Source organism: Limulus polyphemus, unplaced genomic scaffold, assembly GCF_000517525.1.
Source record: "Limulus polyphemus unplaced genomic scaffold, Limulus_polyphemus-2.1.2 Scaffold378, whole genome shotgun sequence".
In the NCBI taxonomy this organism is placed as follows: domain Eukaryota; kingdom Metazoa; phylum Arthropoda; class Merostomata; order Xiphosura; family Limulidae; genus Limulus; species Limulus polyphemus.
This window is the reverse complement of record NW_013665988.1, coordinates 123,163-138,147: the sequence shown is the minus strand read 5'-3', so window position 1 is coordinate 138,147 and position 14,985 is coordinate 123,163. Positions and strand designations below refer to the sequence as shown.

Genomic DNA, 14,985 nt, shown 5'->3' with positions numbered 1-14,985 from the left:
CAACATGGTTGCATTAAGGGAAAATCTTGCCTTTCAAAACTTTTAACATTCTCTGAAAAGGTTACTGCTTTTGTAGATGAGGGAAAGGGTGTAGATTTGATGTATGAGGATTTTCAGAAAGTATTTGTCAAGGTGCCATTTAAAAGGCTTGTAAAAAAATTTATATCTATAGGTGTAGGGGATAAGTTAACTAATTGAAGAGTGCCTGGATGGAAGAGAGAATAGGGTTGCTATAAATGGAGTTCAGTCAAACTGGATTAATGTCATAAGTGGGGTACCTCAGGGCTCAGTCTTAGGACCTTTGCTCTAATTGATTTATATCAGTGACATAGATGAAGGAATCTTCAATAAATTACTTACATTTGCTGATGATATTTAAGGTCTTGGGTGTTGCTATTTGTGGAGAGGATGCTGCTACTTTACAAAAGGATTTAAATCATTTAGTGAGTTGGGCAAATACATGGCAGATGGGTTTTAATTATAGTAAATGCAAGATAATGAATGTGAGTTATCATAATTTAAATTATAAGTACAATCTGGATGGAAATAACCTTATCAGTTTCATGAAAGAAAGGGATTGTTGTATAATGGTTGACCAGTCTCTTAAGCCATCCAAGCAGTGTGTTGTTGCTAGTGGTAGGGCAAATAGGATTTTAGGTTGTATGTACAGAAATATTGAATATAAGTCTAAAGAGGTTATAATTTCTTTGTATAGGTCATTGGTTAGGCCATATTTGGAGTATTGTGTTCAGCCTTGAGCTCCTTACCTTAGGAAGGACATTGAATTCTTGGAAATGGTTCAGAGAAGGGTTACTAAAATAGTGCCTGTGATGGAGGGGTTGTCATATGAGGATAGATTAAGATCTCAAATTGGTTTCTCTTGAGAAAAGAAGTTAGAGGGGATCTGACTGAGGCATTTAAGATTGTAAAGGGAATTAATAGTGTTGGTTCATCATCTTTTTTCATACTTAATTGCAAGAATAGTAGGAGTAGAGGACATGAATATAAATTTTGGCAAGGTAGGAGTCATCTGTAGCTAAAACAGTTTTATTTTTATAATAACGTAATTGTCCTCTGCAATGGGTTGGCTTTGGATGTTGTGGAGGCAGTAAATTTAAGTGAGTTTAAGAGAAAGCTTGATAACTATATGAATGATAAAGACTGGCTTTTAGAATTTTTTAAAAATTTATTTAATAGTTTTAGTTTAGTTTAGAGAATGGGACAGTCAAGATGGAACAATAGGTCCCTTGTTGTCCCTAGACATTATGTTGTCTTATATTTAATGGTTTGAAAGAAAAAAACAACAATGGATAGTATTTTTGTAAATTTTAATAATCAATTAAAGGTAATACATCCTCGTCTGTAAATTTTTTTTTTCATTCAATGATCAAAAGTTACATAAGAGTGATGATAATTAGTTGTCATCAAATTAAAGTTCTTTGGATTTTGGTTTCTCGTTGTTATCCTAAATGTATTAGTATCAAGATTGATATTTTTATACACTTAATTTATGATATCTGTTAAGGAGGATCACTAAATTGTATTAAAACATAATTTATTTATAGTTAAAAAGGCTATAACTTTACGTCCTAAATCATGTTCCCAAAACATGTGGAACTTATCTGTGATGCATTAATTACTATATGTTTCTGACCCTTAATTTCTAATAATTTCTGTTTTGATGTATGCACAGTTTCCCAGCTACCTGTTGAGATAAGAAGGTTGTTGAGGTGGAAACTAAGTACAATTACACCTGTGTTGATTCGTCAAACAGTTGTTCGTTCAGGGTTTAGACTCACCAAAAGTAAGTGTTTGTGTGTGCACTTTTTGTATTTTGATATGAACTTAAACAGTGGTGAAAGTATATTCTTTTTAATACTGAATATGATAAAATGTATGTTAAGCTAATTTTGCAAACAGTGTGTTTTTGAGTTAATTAACATGTGATAGCTTGGAATTATAAATGAATAGTAAAAATTATCATTTGACAACAGTGTGGATAACCTGAAATAATATTTTTAAGCAAAGTATTGGTATTGGAGTTGATTATAACACATTTGTTTGCCAAATCAGGAAGGGTCAGACATAAATTGTTTCTGTGAATCTAATAATTCTGTAGTGATATAATCAAAAAATTTTGATAATTTTCTGTTACAAACTTCATTTACTCGTAACTGTTGTTTCAAAATAAGTACAGTAAAGCTACTTATTTAAGCATTTGTCCATTGGCTCTTCTTTAATCAAGTACTTAATGATTATATTCATTTTCCTGCTATAATTTTTTTCATTTCATAGTTTTTAACTTTTACATTAGAGTACCCATCTTTCAATCATCAACCCATTTTTATCCACAGTGCCTAAACTCTCACTAAAAATGGTTTTAGTTCCCTATCTTATAACACGTATCACTTTCTTCAGAAATGTTGTTTTGAAAAATAAAAATAATCAGACAGGACTTTTTCTTCAATGGCACCATAATAAGGTAAACGCAGCTACTTCTAATGGTAATTGCATCTGTAAGTTTCACTGCTTATAAATAACCATTTATTTGTTATAGTCTTCAAAAAATAATAGTTGTCTTATGTTTGTAATAGAACCATCTGTATCACAGCAAAATATAGTATGAAAGCAAGTGTTTTACACTTACGTCTGTTAGTAGATTTAGAAAAAGCGTCAAAATGTTGAAATTAGTTATTTACCAAGGTCAGATAATCTTAAAAGATCTTGGTAATTTATGTAAAAGTTTGATCCCAATATAATAATAAAGTAACCATCAATATATCATGGTAGTGCAAGTAAATTCCTAAAGCACATAAGCTATAAAATGGATGTATTTAGCAAGAAGTTAGTATAGTAATAAAATGGACAGAGATGAAAAAAAAAAGTAATAGTCTGTTTGAAAGTTTTATTTTTGTAGTCTTTGTCAAAGCATAGTAGTTAACGTGAATATTTTTTGTTTGTTTTGTGGGGGTTTGATAATTATGCATATTGTATGATAAAGTGAGAGCATATATGTTTGAAATTGCTTAGTATACTTTTGACTTCATTGTTGTTTTTGAGTCTCAAAGCCCATATATTGTTTGTCAATATGGCTAGCTGTGTTGTCAGTATGAATCTTACTGCTGACTGGTTGAATTCATGGTAATACAGCTACTTGCAACTTTAGTGGTTCTGCTACCTATATATTTTTAATCTGATATTCAATACATATGAATGCCAGTAACTAGATTACTCAAGAATATTAGTTTGCAAGTGGTCAGCATTGTGGCAGCTCTTGTAGGTATTTTTTATATGGTTGCTTCATTTGTCCATTACAACTTTTCCATTTTTTGTCAAACTTGTTCAGATGTGGGATGAACTTATTAAAAAAATGTAAGAACCTGTTTAATGTTAGTCAAGCACAAATTGCAAAAAGTAAACATAATATTTATGTTGTAAAATTTTTCTAAAGGGTATTTTTTTTCTTGCTCTGTATATGGTAAGTTGCTTTCTTTTTATCAGCTTAAATGTTTGGAAGATGTTTGAGTGCAAGAATTTTCCTTTTTTTTTCCATTTAAAAGGCAGTTAGGTAGTGCTTAACTGTAATCTGATATAAATTCCTAACTGAGTGTTCTACAAGACATCAGAATAAAAATGTTGTTAAAAGATAATAAAGAATAAATTGACATGTCTAAATGAAAACTTTCAAGCTTATTTTCTGTAACATTTTGAGCAGATGCCTTTTGTCAGGCAGTAAAGTCTCTCTTATAATTGAATTAGGCTCAGAAATAGTCGTTTTTTAATGTGTAATGTTTAAAAGGGTTTTTACCAAAACCTATAGTAATCTAAGAAAGACCAGTGAAATTTAATAGATTCAGAATTCATTATTGTAAAAAAGGAGAAGCAGCCTAGTGGCAACCAAATGCATTATAGAATGAGGCAGTAGATTGATTGATGTTCATGTAGCAGCTATAGCAATATAAAATATTGTTCTTTAAACTTCAGAGGATAGTTTTGTTTGTTTTAGTTTTATCACTCTACAATTTTTGTAAAGCTTTGTAGTAACTTTTCTTTCATTCCAGAAGGTACTGAATGGACAGGTACTTGGGGAAAACACATGAAGTGTGTGCATTACAAAAGTATTAGAGAGTTCCAAAAGGTAGTTAATAAATGTATGATATATTTTTTAATTTTGCTGTAACAACTGATCGGGTCGAAGTGTGCATGTCGTGACATTTTACAGGGTCACAATCAAAATTTAATGAAGTAGCTTTTATTATCAGTACATTCAAATAACCTTGGCATGAAAACATAGTTTATAATTATGATTTTTATATTATCTAAGTTTTATAAAAATGTTCGTAATTTCAAAAAGAAATATTTAAAAAAATTTCAAACTTAAGAATTTTCCAATTTCTAAAATAAGCTGTTGCAGTTTGGAACTAATTAAAAACAAACTAATGAGCAAGAATGTAAAATTTGGAATCATACCTTCTTTATTTGATGAGATATCAACAAGTTTGTCGAACCTACCAGAGAACACCCTTCCTTCTCTCTTCAACTTTCAAAACTGTTTGCAAATAAATTTTTATGGCTGTTGAACAGTTTTATAACCAATAGAAAGAGCAGCATCTATTCTATATCAAGCTTAAAGCTGTACTTTTGAACTTAGCAGGGAGAGTATTCACTTGATAGAAATTTCTTGTCATTTGATCATGGTTTTACTGCTTGTAATAGCTAACAGAATTTTTTAACCTATTTATAGCTTACTTAGAAAGCTGGATAAATTATAGTAGTTTTGAGACATTTAGTTCTAGTGCTTCATATCTTTTATGTTCTTTGTGAGTCTCAATGAGGCCTAGGGAAGAAACTGATATTTTTAATCTAGTGCAGGCAGCTTTAATATGCAGTAAGTACTATAAATCCTTGATTTGTATGTATATTTTTTAACAAAAGCAACTAAAATGTAAAATTATAGACTTCTAAAATTACATTAACTAACTTGAAATATGACACTAGATCACTTAGCTCCATGGGAAACAGCTAATGGGCCCCTGGTGTGATTTATTACTTTTTTACACAAAGATTGCTATTTCAGTGATAAAAAATATGGCAATAAAACCATGAAGTTAAAAATATTGGGAAAAAAGGCTATCAGTTGAAAGTATTAAGATAAGTAGCTTGGAACTTTCTACTCAAATGCAACCAGTGTAGAGAAAAAATGGTTTTTAATTTTATTTCTTACTTTTCAACTTTTACTTTTAGTGTGCACTGATGAGTTTTCTACAGTTAGTATTAGGATAGAGAAAATAAGAGAAAAATTTTGGTACTAAATGTACAAGGCTCTAAAGATTATGCAAATGAAACATGAAACTGTAAGATGAAAATAAGTATTTTTATTTGTACCATGGAAATCACCGTTCACTCTGATTAAGTAAAAGCTTCAGAAATTCACAGACAAATCTTTAGTAGCATACTTTAGTAAAAAATAGGTTGTTTGTGTAATGTTTGCTAAAAGTTTGCCAAATTTTCTAAATGTACATAGTAAATTTAGAGTTACAGTATATGTAGTTTCACAGCTCCAAGGTTGTTCAAATTGACCAACTTGGTTTTTATAGAGTTCGTAAAATGTAAACTTCCAGTGTCATTGCTGTGTAACTTTTTTTATATATTTTAGAATATATATATATCAAATTATGGTAAAACACTATCGAAGTTATACTGCTTACCAGTAGCAATAAGGTTAGCCCCTCATAGCGGTATGAGTGCGGACTTACAACGCTAGAATCCAGGTTTCGATACCCATGGTGGGCAGAGCACAGATAGCCCATTGTGTAGCTTTGTGCTTAATTAAAACAAACAATAAGGTTAATCTTAGGTAATGGCCATGTTGGTATTAAAATAGGGCCCAATTGTAATAGCTTATGTTGAAACCATAAAATACAGAATTTAATAGTGATATTATATCATGTTAACAGAACCTTTTGAAATATTGTACATACAACATACTGCATGATGTTAAAAGAAAGCTAAATTAAAAGGATTTTATTGCCTTTCATGTAATTAATGAAAAACCTGCGCTTGAGACAAAAACATAAATATAAACCTTCTAATCCTTGATATTCTTGTACAGATTTCCTAATTGGCTATACTGGACACTTTCTTCTGAATGAGGCTCAAAATTTAAGGTTATCAGGCTGGCTATAACACACAGAGTCTGACTATTTCAAGTGTCACTTTTGTTTTTGCTGTTATAATGTATTAGATGTTCTTTGCAATTATGTTTTATAATTTTAGCCAGTAGGTGTCATTTTAATACATTGTTTTAATCATATAGCTGGAGTATTTGAAATGATGATAGAATAATAGTATAAGTAGGTAAGGAAAGCATACGTGATTAAAGTAAATTTTATAAACATGTTTTCATTGAAAGAATGAATCATTATGGAATTTAAGAGAGCTTTACTTTAGAGAACAAGGGAGAGCATTTGATATCATTTTGTATTGTATTGTATTTAGGCTTAGTTTGTTATTAGTTAATTTTCATCAGACTTTAGCTTGCTGTGAATACTTGAAATATGAAGTACTGTGTTTACTAAATAACTCTCTGCAGCATTTAACAATGGTGTTTTATTCTGAGAATTGGTCTTGAATAAACACCAATTATAAAAGGAATATTTTATGTTCTGGTAGGTGAATCACTTTCCTGGAAGTTTCCAACTGGGTCGGAAGGACAGACTGTGGCAGAACTTCAGAAGGATGCAAGCACATCATGGTGAAAGTGTTTTTGATTTTATTCCGGAAACTTTTATTTTACCCTTGGATTCTAGAAACTTGCGCCAGATTTGGGAACAAGAAGGCAAGCGACGCTGGATATTGAAGCCAGTAAGATATTAAAAACACTGGTTATTTTTTTTACTAGATTTCAATCAGAGGAAAATGTTTAAAATGTTTTTGGATACTTGTAATAAAAGTATCATTATACATACTTTTAAACTAGTTGAATGTTGTTGTTTTTGTTTATTGATCAGAGTCATCCAGATTTATTGGTATGTGTAAAAATCTTATTATCCACCCTATATTTGTTAGTTTTTCTGTGACTGGTATATTTTTAAAATACTTCGATCAATTTAGTTGTTGCTAGTCTAACTTTTTAGCATTTGGTAGTCAGAAATTCTAAAACATTCAGATGTAATTGTATAAATTGCTAGTTCAGAACTTTAAACTTGGCTGAGAAATAACAGATTTTAAGCACTAATAGTAAATCTCGGGGGAAGTTAAACTAACTAACTTTGTTACTAAGTGTAGCTGATGCCAGATGTCTGTAATACTTGAGTATAGTCAAAAAACCATGAAAAGTCACAACTTGTAATACATTATAAACCAATTTGTTTCTGCAATGGGCATGATCATTACCATCTTTTTCTCCATATGCTAACATCTTAGTAGGCTGAATGTAGCTTGGTGGTTAGCATGCCAGACTGTTGATCTGGGGTTCTGTAATTCTCACTAAAGAAAAGAAAAAAAATTGCACTTTGCATGTTATAAGAATGACAGTCACATCACACTATTCAATTAGAATAGCCCACAAGCTGCTGATGAGTTTGTAGACTAACTGCCTTCCTTGTATCTGTCATTTTAAAATTAGGGATGGCTGATGCAGACAGCTCTCAGGTATCTTTGGGCTAAACTCAACAAACATTTTTTGTTCAACTCCTTTGTAAATGATCAGATGTGTAATGAAACTATGGAGTGAGTATGCCATTACTGCTCTTTGACTGTATTTGTAATATCTGTTTATCCATTTTTTGCAACAAAAATTTTCTTAAAGGTAAATGTCAGTGCTTATATTAGATGTATGTTTTGTTCAACATTGTAATCTTGTTTTAACAGCCAGCATCAGCTCGTGGAACAGGAATTAGTGTTGTTTCAAAGTGGAGTCAGATTCCTAAGAAACAGCCTCTGATTGTACAAAGGTAGGTTATCCATTCTCTTACTTTCCTGACAGCTTTACAAGGAGATAATGGTTTGACATAAGAAATATTTAAATTAAGATATTAAAATATTTTGCAATTTTTTTTTATTGCTTTAATTTTTAGGTATAAACTTTTTTCAATACAATATATATATTAAGGAGCATATATTTTATGTACTTTTATTTAAACTGTGTACAAAAGCACCACAAAATTATTACAAGAATAACCTCCAAACAGATGATTTTAATAATTTTATTCTGATGATAGCCCTTTAAGGTAGAAATTGTCCTCTGTGTGTGTGTTTTGTTTTATAGAATTTTTGTAGCTTTTTAAATTAATTATATATATATATATATATATATATATGTGTGTGTGTGTGTGTGTGTGTATTTATATAGTATAGGTATGTTTTCCTTTTTTCCTAATGCTGCTTGAAATGTTCTGTTGAACTGTCTTAGTTATACATATTGTAAAGTTTTTCTAAACTTTATTGCTCTTTTTTTCATGTTCATCTTACACTTAGTTTTTTTTTTTGCTATGATCTATACGTTCTTAATTTAGAGAAAACTTGATTATAATTGCTAGACATGAAAATCTTGAACATAAAAAATTAAATGTCAAGCATTGTAGAAGGAATCGACTTTCATTAGGTGATAGGAGTGAGACACTATTTATGCAAGTGAACACACATCAGAGGGTACCATTAAAACGTATAATAATTAAAAGAGGGATTGACAAATAAACGGCAAAATTTTATAAGGTGCTAAGTATTTTAATATTTGACAGGTGATGCAATGTTAAAATATTTGTGAAGAGAGTTTAATATGTTATTTAATTTGATCATCAGTCTGAGATAACTGTTCTGCTACTGCATACCTTAATATATCAGCATATCTGTGGTCTTGTTTCTATTTAACCAGTTGAACTCCAATACTTTATGAAATTTGTTTGATATAGAAGGCTAATTTTTTTCATAAGGTGATCCATTAACCAATTTCACTTTATTATTTGGTTATTGCATTTTGATGTTAATTAACAAGCTTCAAAAAGTTGCCTAATTTGTATGCCTCTCAAGACTAGAGAGGTGCAGAATTGAATTAAATGTATTATATAGTTATGGTATTTAGTAGCTAAATTCTTCTTGACTTTGCAGGAGCTTGCTGTATTTTCTATTTTATTTTATCCATAACTGTAGGATAACACTTATTGTACCACATGTTAAACATTTCTATTGGACAAAAATGTGCTTGCTGTGTTAAATTTCTGTTGCTAGTTGAGTGACAGACAAAAATATCATTAACAGTGAGAGTGTTCAGTTGATGTTTCATTACATTTTATTCACTGTATATTGTTTTCTTGTGTAACAATTTGCATTGTGTACCTTTTGTCATTTTATTACATGGAATTGGCTTTGTTTGTTGATAAGTTATTTTATTGATTCTAATTTACAGTACTGTGGGAAAATGTTAGGACAAAATCAAAAATTAGATTTAAGACTACTTTCAAAGAGCAATGGAAGGTAAATCACACGTGAAAGATCAAAATTTTATTACTCTTCGTATTTAGTACAACAGAAACTCGGTGAAAGTGCTTGAGTTTAGCAAACAGTTAATATTTTATTAATATGTCCCCCTTTTGCTTTAATAACTGCAGACAGTCTTTCAGGTATTGTTGCAACATATTTAATCAAAGTGTCCTTTGGGATTTTACTCCAAATGTCTCTAATACACTCCCATGAAGTTTCTTTGGAAGTAACTTTTGATCTATCAAATCCCAAATCTGCTCAGTTGGGTTAAGATCAGGGCCATTGCATCATTTGAATGACTTCAGCAGCTTCTTTCTTAGCTAAGTTACTTCTGCATAGGTTGGATGAGTGTTTGGGGTCATTATCTTCTAGGTAGCAGAATCCTTTACCAATAATATGCAAACCACTGGTTATACCATGATGGATCAGTATCTGATGGTACTTGCGCTGGTCCATTATTCCATGTATTTTGCAAATATCTCCTGTTGCCTCAGCCAAAAAACACTCCCAAAATATCACACTGCCTCACTTATGCTCCATGGTAGGTGCTATGCATTGAGATAAGTATCTTCCGCCGTACGTACAACCTACGCTTTGAACTAAATATTTCAAACTTGGACTCATCCATTCATAACACCTTTTTCCAATCATCAAAGGTTCAGTTTTGTACTTTTTAGCAAATTACAGTCTCTTGACAATATTTGGAGATCGAAGTAAAGGTTTTTTAACTGCTACATGACCATATATTCCATTTTTGTTGAGTCTTCTTGATAATGTAGATCTGGACACTTTTTTGTCATTTGGTACATGGTCGTTTATCTCATGCTTGAGATTAGTGGTAGTCTTCATTCTGTCCCGAAGGCTACATAAACTAAGATACTTAACATCAGCATCACTGAGTATAAGTGTTCTGCCTCTTCCTTTCCTATTTTCAAATTTACCTGTCTCGGTCTCACGAGCTAGGGTGTACTTGACAGTGTTTGGGGAGCCTGCAGCAATTTGTCAGAGAGTCCAACCAGCATCACATAAAGTTTTTATGCAAACTCTGCTCTACTGACAATTCTCTACGCTTTTGGGGCTGTGGCATGACAACAAAACTTAATATATAGTGTTAAACACTGTTTTTATCAACATTTATTTGTGGAGTGCTATTAAATTGATTTCTTCTGGCATATACCACTACCATATGCTAGTTTTTGCTAGCTTCTTTCTATATAGTTAAGACACTGCATGGGGTACCATGACAATATTTCATACCTTAAATTTTATCAGTATGTTCATTCAAGCAGAACTCCTATGACATACCCATGGTACAAGTATATGAGAATTCTAAAGAATGATAAGTATTCTCACCCTGGCTCATTCAATTGTCAACAGGGAACAGTGAAGCAGTACCATACTGTTTAAATATTAAATTCTGTAATATTTGGAAAAATTTGCCTCATAAAATGGAAAGAATAAAAAAATATTCTCTTGTCCTAACACTTTTGCACAGTATTGTTTGTTGGCTTATTTTTGATCAGAAGTTTTAAAAATAAACTGTAATGAAATAATTGGTATTGAAATAAAATAGATCCTTTTTTTAAGTAATCAAATTATTACTGATATAAATAAGCCTAACTTGATATGTTATGAGGTAGAAATTGATACATTATGATTATATTGTGAACACATTGTACTTTCTAGAAGCTTTAAGATTTGGTAATATTTCTCACAAATGTCTGATTATAGATGTTAAAATAAATTTTACATGTTTTTGTAATTTTCTGGGAGTTTATTTGGGAACAATAATTTTGATTGGCAATTAAAAAAAAACTCTCCAGTAAAATATTCTCTCACACAACTTATTTAACACAAGTTATTCATTCCTTAACAGTCATTTTAGTTTATTTTATTTTCTTATTCTGAAATCTTTTATCCTGGTAGGTTTTATTTTACTTTGATGATTGGATTAGTAGGAAATTACTAAAACAATTAGTTTTCAAGAAAACCAAATTATTGATACACAGAATATTAAAAAGTTGTAATTATTTTCAATTTTATCCCAGGTATATCTCAGAACCCTATCTAATCAATGGAACAAAGTTTGACCTCAGGATCTATGTCTTAGTAACAAGCTTTGACCCTTTACGTATTTACATTTTTAGTGATGGACTGGCACGGTTTGCTTCTGTAAAGTGAGTATCTTTTTGTTATTAAACTTTTATGTCTGCATAATGAATTTTTTAAGTAAATGAGTGACTGAAGTATTGATTCATAATGTGGTAAGATCTGACAAAATCATAAAGTGGCCAAACATCATATGAAATATGCTTGTTTAAATTATACTACATTTTCTATGCATATTTTAACAGAAAAGCTAGAACGTAATAATATTAATTACTAATATCTAAAGTATTTTAAATACAGTGTTAGGTGCTTTTTAGTGTTTTCAACAAATTGTCTTTAAATTTTTATTTCTTTTCTTTCAAGATACTCTTCAGCGATGCGTAGTCTAGGGGACAAATTTATGCATCTTACAAATTACAGTATTAACAAGAAAAGTGCTTCATATGCTTCAAATGAGGATGAGAAAGTGTGCCAAGGCCACAAGTGGTAAGTGTTGCAAATAAAATATATATTCTAATTTTTAGACATGTTTTATTTAATCCTTTCCTATTTGTCATGAGATATTTTTGAAATGCATTAGTCATCTACAAGAATTTGTAAAACAGCTTAGAAAAATTATAAGCTTAGCAAAAGAATAGGATTGAATTATGAAAAAACACAGTACTGGAAATAATTATGGAAACACAGAATGAAATGAGTATAAAATACAAATATTTTCCTCCCATCCCAGAAAGTACAGTCACTTGTTGATAGTTGACATTAATTGATTATCATTCAACCTATCAGACAATCCACACAAATATAACACCTATAAAAATACAAGCAGTCATACTATTACTAGCAGTACAGTGGTAAATTTATTACTCAAGGCTCCCAGCACTGAAATGCAACATGCAAAACTTGTATAAAGCAAAGTTTTGGTTGTGGAGGCTACTCCATACAACAGATTGAAATGAAAGTTCATATTTCATTAAGATCTACGTGGAAACTCTTAAAAAGATACATGAAAGTAGTACTGTTGATAATAGGAAGCAGTCAAGTTACTCAACCACTGTCCATGACCTGATTTGGGGCGAGATGGTGTCCTTCGTATAGAAGTAAGTTTATATAAGGGAGTGTTTCCAAAAATGGAAAGAGGTGGGTGGTACCATGAGCAATATCTCAGCAAATTTAAAAGACAAGGGGCTCTTATTTTATATTCTATCTTGTCAATATTGGTAATTTGAGTTTCTAATTCATATGAAACTATAGACTTAGTATTTTGACATCTAATTTGAACCAGTGCTGCATTCAACATACCACGTGACACACAAAAATCGACATTTATCCGTGTTTTTAATATTTACTTTTAAATTAAGAAATTTAGTTATATATAGTACTAAAATTTGAATTATAATATAAAGTATGATACTAAACTTATTGACATAAATTCATGAAATAATAGTTCAATAAAATTTTGAATGCGAGTCAACAAATGAGATGACATGGCCTTTCACTTGTGACCTGTCTTAAAAGGGTTAAATAAAAAGTATTCTTCACAACAGGAACATGACTTTCACTAGGACTGTATGTGAGGGTTTGATTATATCTTTATTGGTGTAATTTGTAAATAAAGAGTACCACTTTTAATATAAAAACATTACAGTTTATATTAACATGATCCAAGCACTATTCCTGTGCAATACTTCCCCCCAAAAAATTTTTTTTTTAGAAAATCTTCACTTTTTTCTGAATTTTTTTTTCAATGAGGCATGAATACTATAATTAGTAATTATTAGCACAAACAGTTGCTCGTAGTGTGGTGTTTCTGCTAGTTTTAATGAATGAGAGTATATTACGATATTTCTCAAAGGGTTTCTAGTGCTGGTTACGATAAATTAAACCCCTGCAGAATTGAGAAAAACGCTAAGATATTTTATGAAGCGGACATGCTGATATACCACAAGGGAATGACATCTTTGTACAGGCTGCATGCCAGTTAGGTGTAGCTTTATTAAGACAAAACATTGAGCCATAAAAAGTGCAAGGACAAATAGGTATTCGTGCTGTATTATTTTCAGGCATACCAGTTAAATCGTCATATGTATTTTCTGTAGACTTCCATGTTTAAATTTCTCAAATGGGCAGTTGTCCTTGCACAATTGATGGTTTTGAAAGATGTAATAAGAGGAGTAGAACAACAATAACATAGTGCAAAAGTCTTTTGTAGTGGAAGTTTACTGTAAACCAATATCCAAAAACATCACACGAAACACCATTTTATGTTGGAAGAAGGACTGCAAAAACCTATGCACGTGTCTTTGCATTTTTACCATAGATTGTGAGGACTCATCTGTAAGCATGATTTAGTGCTGGACAAAAAAATAAAGCCCAGCAATTCAGCACTGTCTCGTCATAGTTTTATTTATGATTTCCATTTTTATTTCAGGACATTAAAGGCTCTGTGGGGCTATATGAAAGAGAATGGTGTTGACACTACAACTCTTTGGGATTCTGTGGTGGATGTCATCATCAAGACAATAATCAGGTGAAATTAAATAATATCTTAGTGAGTTGTCTTGCTAAGTGTAGAATGTAGCAATATACAGTAAAAAATGGCTACAGTATAACATGGCCCGGCATGGCCAGGTGGTTAAGGCACTCGACTCACAATCTGAGGGTCGCGGGTTCGAATCCCTGTCACACCAAACATGCTCGCCCTTTCAGCCATGGGGGCTTTATAACGTGACGGTCAATCCCACTATTCGTTGGTAAAAGAGTAGCCCAAGAGTTGGCGGTGGGTGGTGATGACTAGCTGCCTTCCCTCTAGTCTTACACTGCTAAATTAGGGATGGCTAGCACAGATAGCCCTCGTGTAGCTTTGCGTGAAATTCAAAAACAAACAAAACAGTATAACAATATGGATTCCAGTTTGAACATCAATAAAAATTTCAACTTTAAGGTTAACTTTCTTTTGTTGAATTTTGTCCTGCTAATAATGGTATAGTCTTCAAACCTGGTTGTACACTCAACAGAGTATAACTCCAAAGTTTTATTTGTTTATATCCCAGTAAAGTTAACATAATTTTTGTGTATCCTAACCACCAAATCTGATCAGAGATCCCTAAAACATCAAATAATCTTACTTATAATCAAACATATTAGCCAAAACATTCACATTTTTCAGTTGCAAAAACTTAGCTAAATACCAAGTTGTAGTTTGTGCTTCAAGTTCAACAACTTCTTTTTTTAATAATATTATCTGGTGACTGTCAAGTAAAGTTTACTAAGGCCTTAAATAAAAGTTTTCTTTTGTTACTTGTACTCTCATGTTCCAAATAATCATACCTGTACAGTTATTAGTTTTAGAGAAATTATTCACCCTGCACAATGCTTTAGTCCACATGTATTTTTTTT

General features: G+C 31.2%; 1 protein-coding gene across 2 annotated transcripts in view; it reads left to right on the top strand.

Annotated features, from left to right (window-relative positions):
• The window catches only part of LOC106457821 (tubulin polyglutamylase TTLL4-like), a 68,639-nt gene that overhangs the window by 17,067 nt on the left and 36,587 nt on the right, over positions 1–14,985 (top strand). For both annotated transcript variants that reach the window (XM_022383868.1, XM_013917272.2), the window contains exons 5-11: positions 1,694–1,804; positions 4,062–4,138; positions 6,673–6,864; positions 7,873–7,955; positions 11,529–11,657; positions 11,953–12,075; positions 14,018–14,116. In XM_022383868.1, the coding sequence (XP_022239576.1) occupies positions 1,694–1,804; positions 4,062–4,138; positions 6,673–6,864; positions 7,873–7,955; positions 11,529–11,657; positions 11,953–12,075; positions 14,018–14,116 (814 nt within the window). The remainder of the gene's footprint in view (positions 1–1,693; positions 1,805–4,061; positions 4,139–6,672; positions 6,865–7,872; positions 7,956–11,528; positions 11,658–11,952; positions 12,076–14,017; positions 14,117–14,985) is intronic.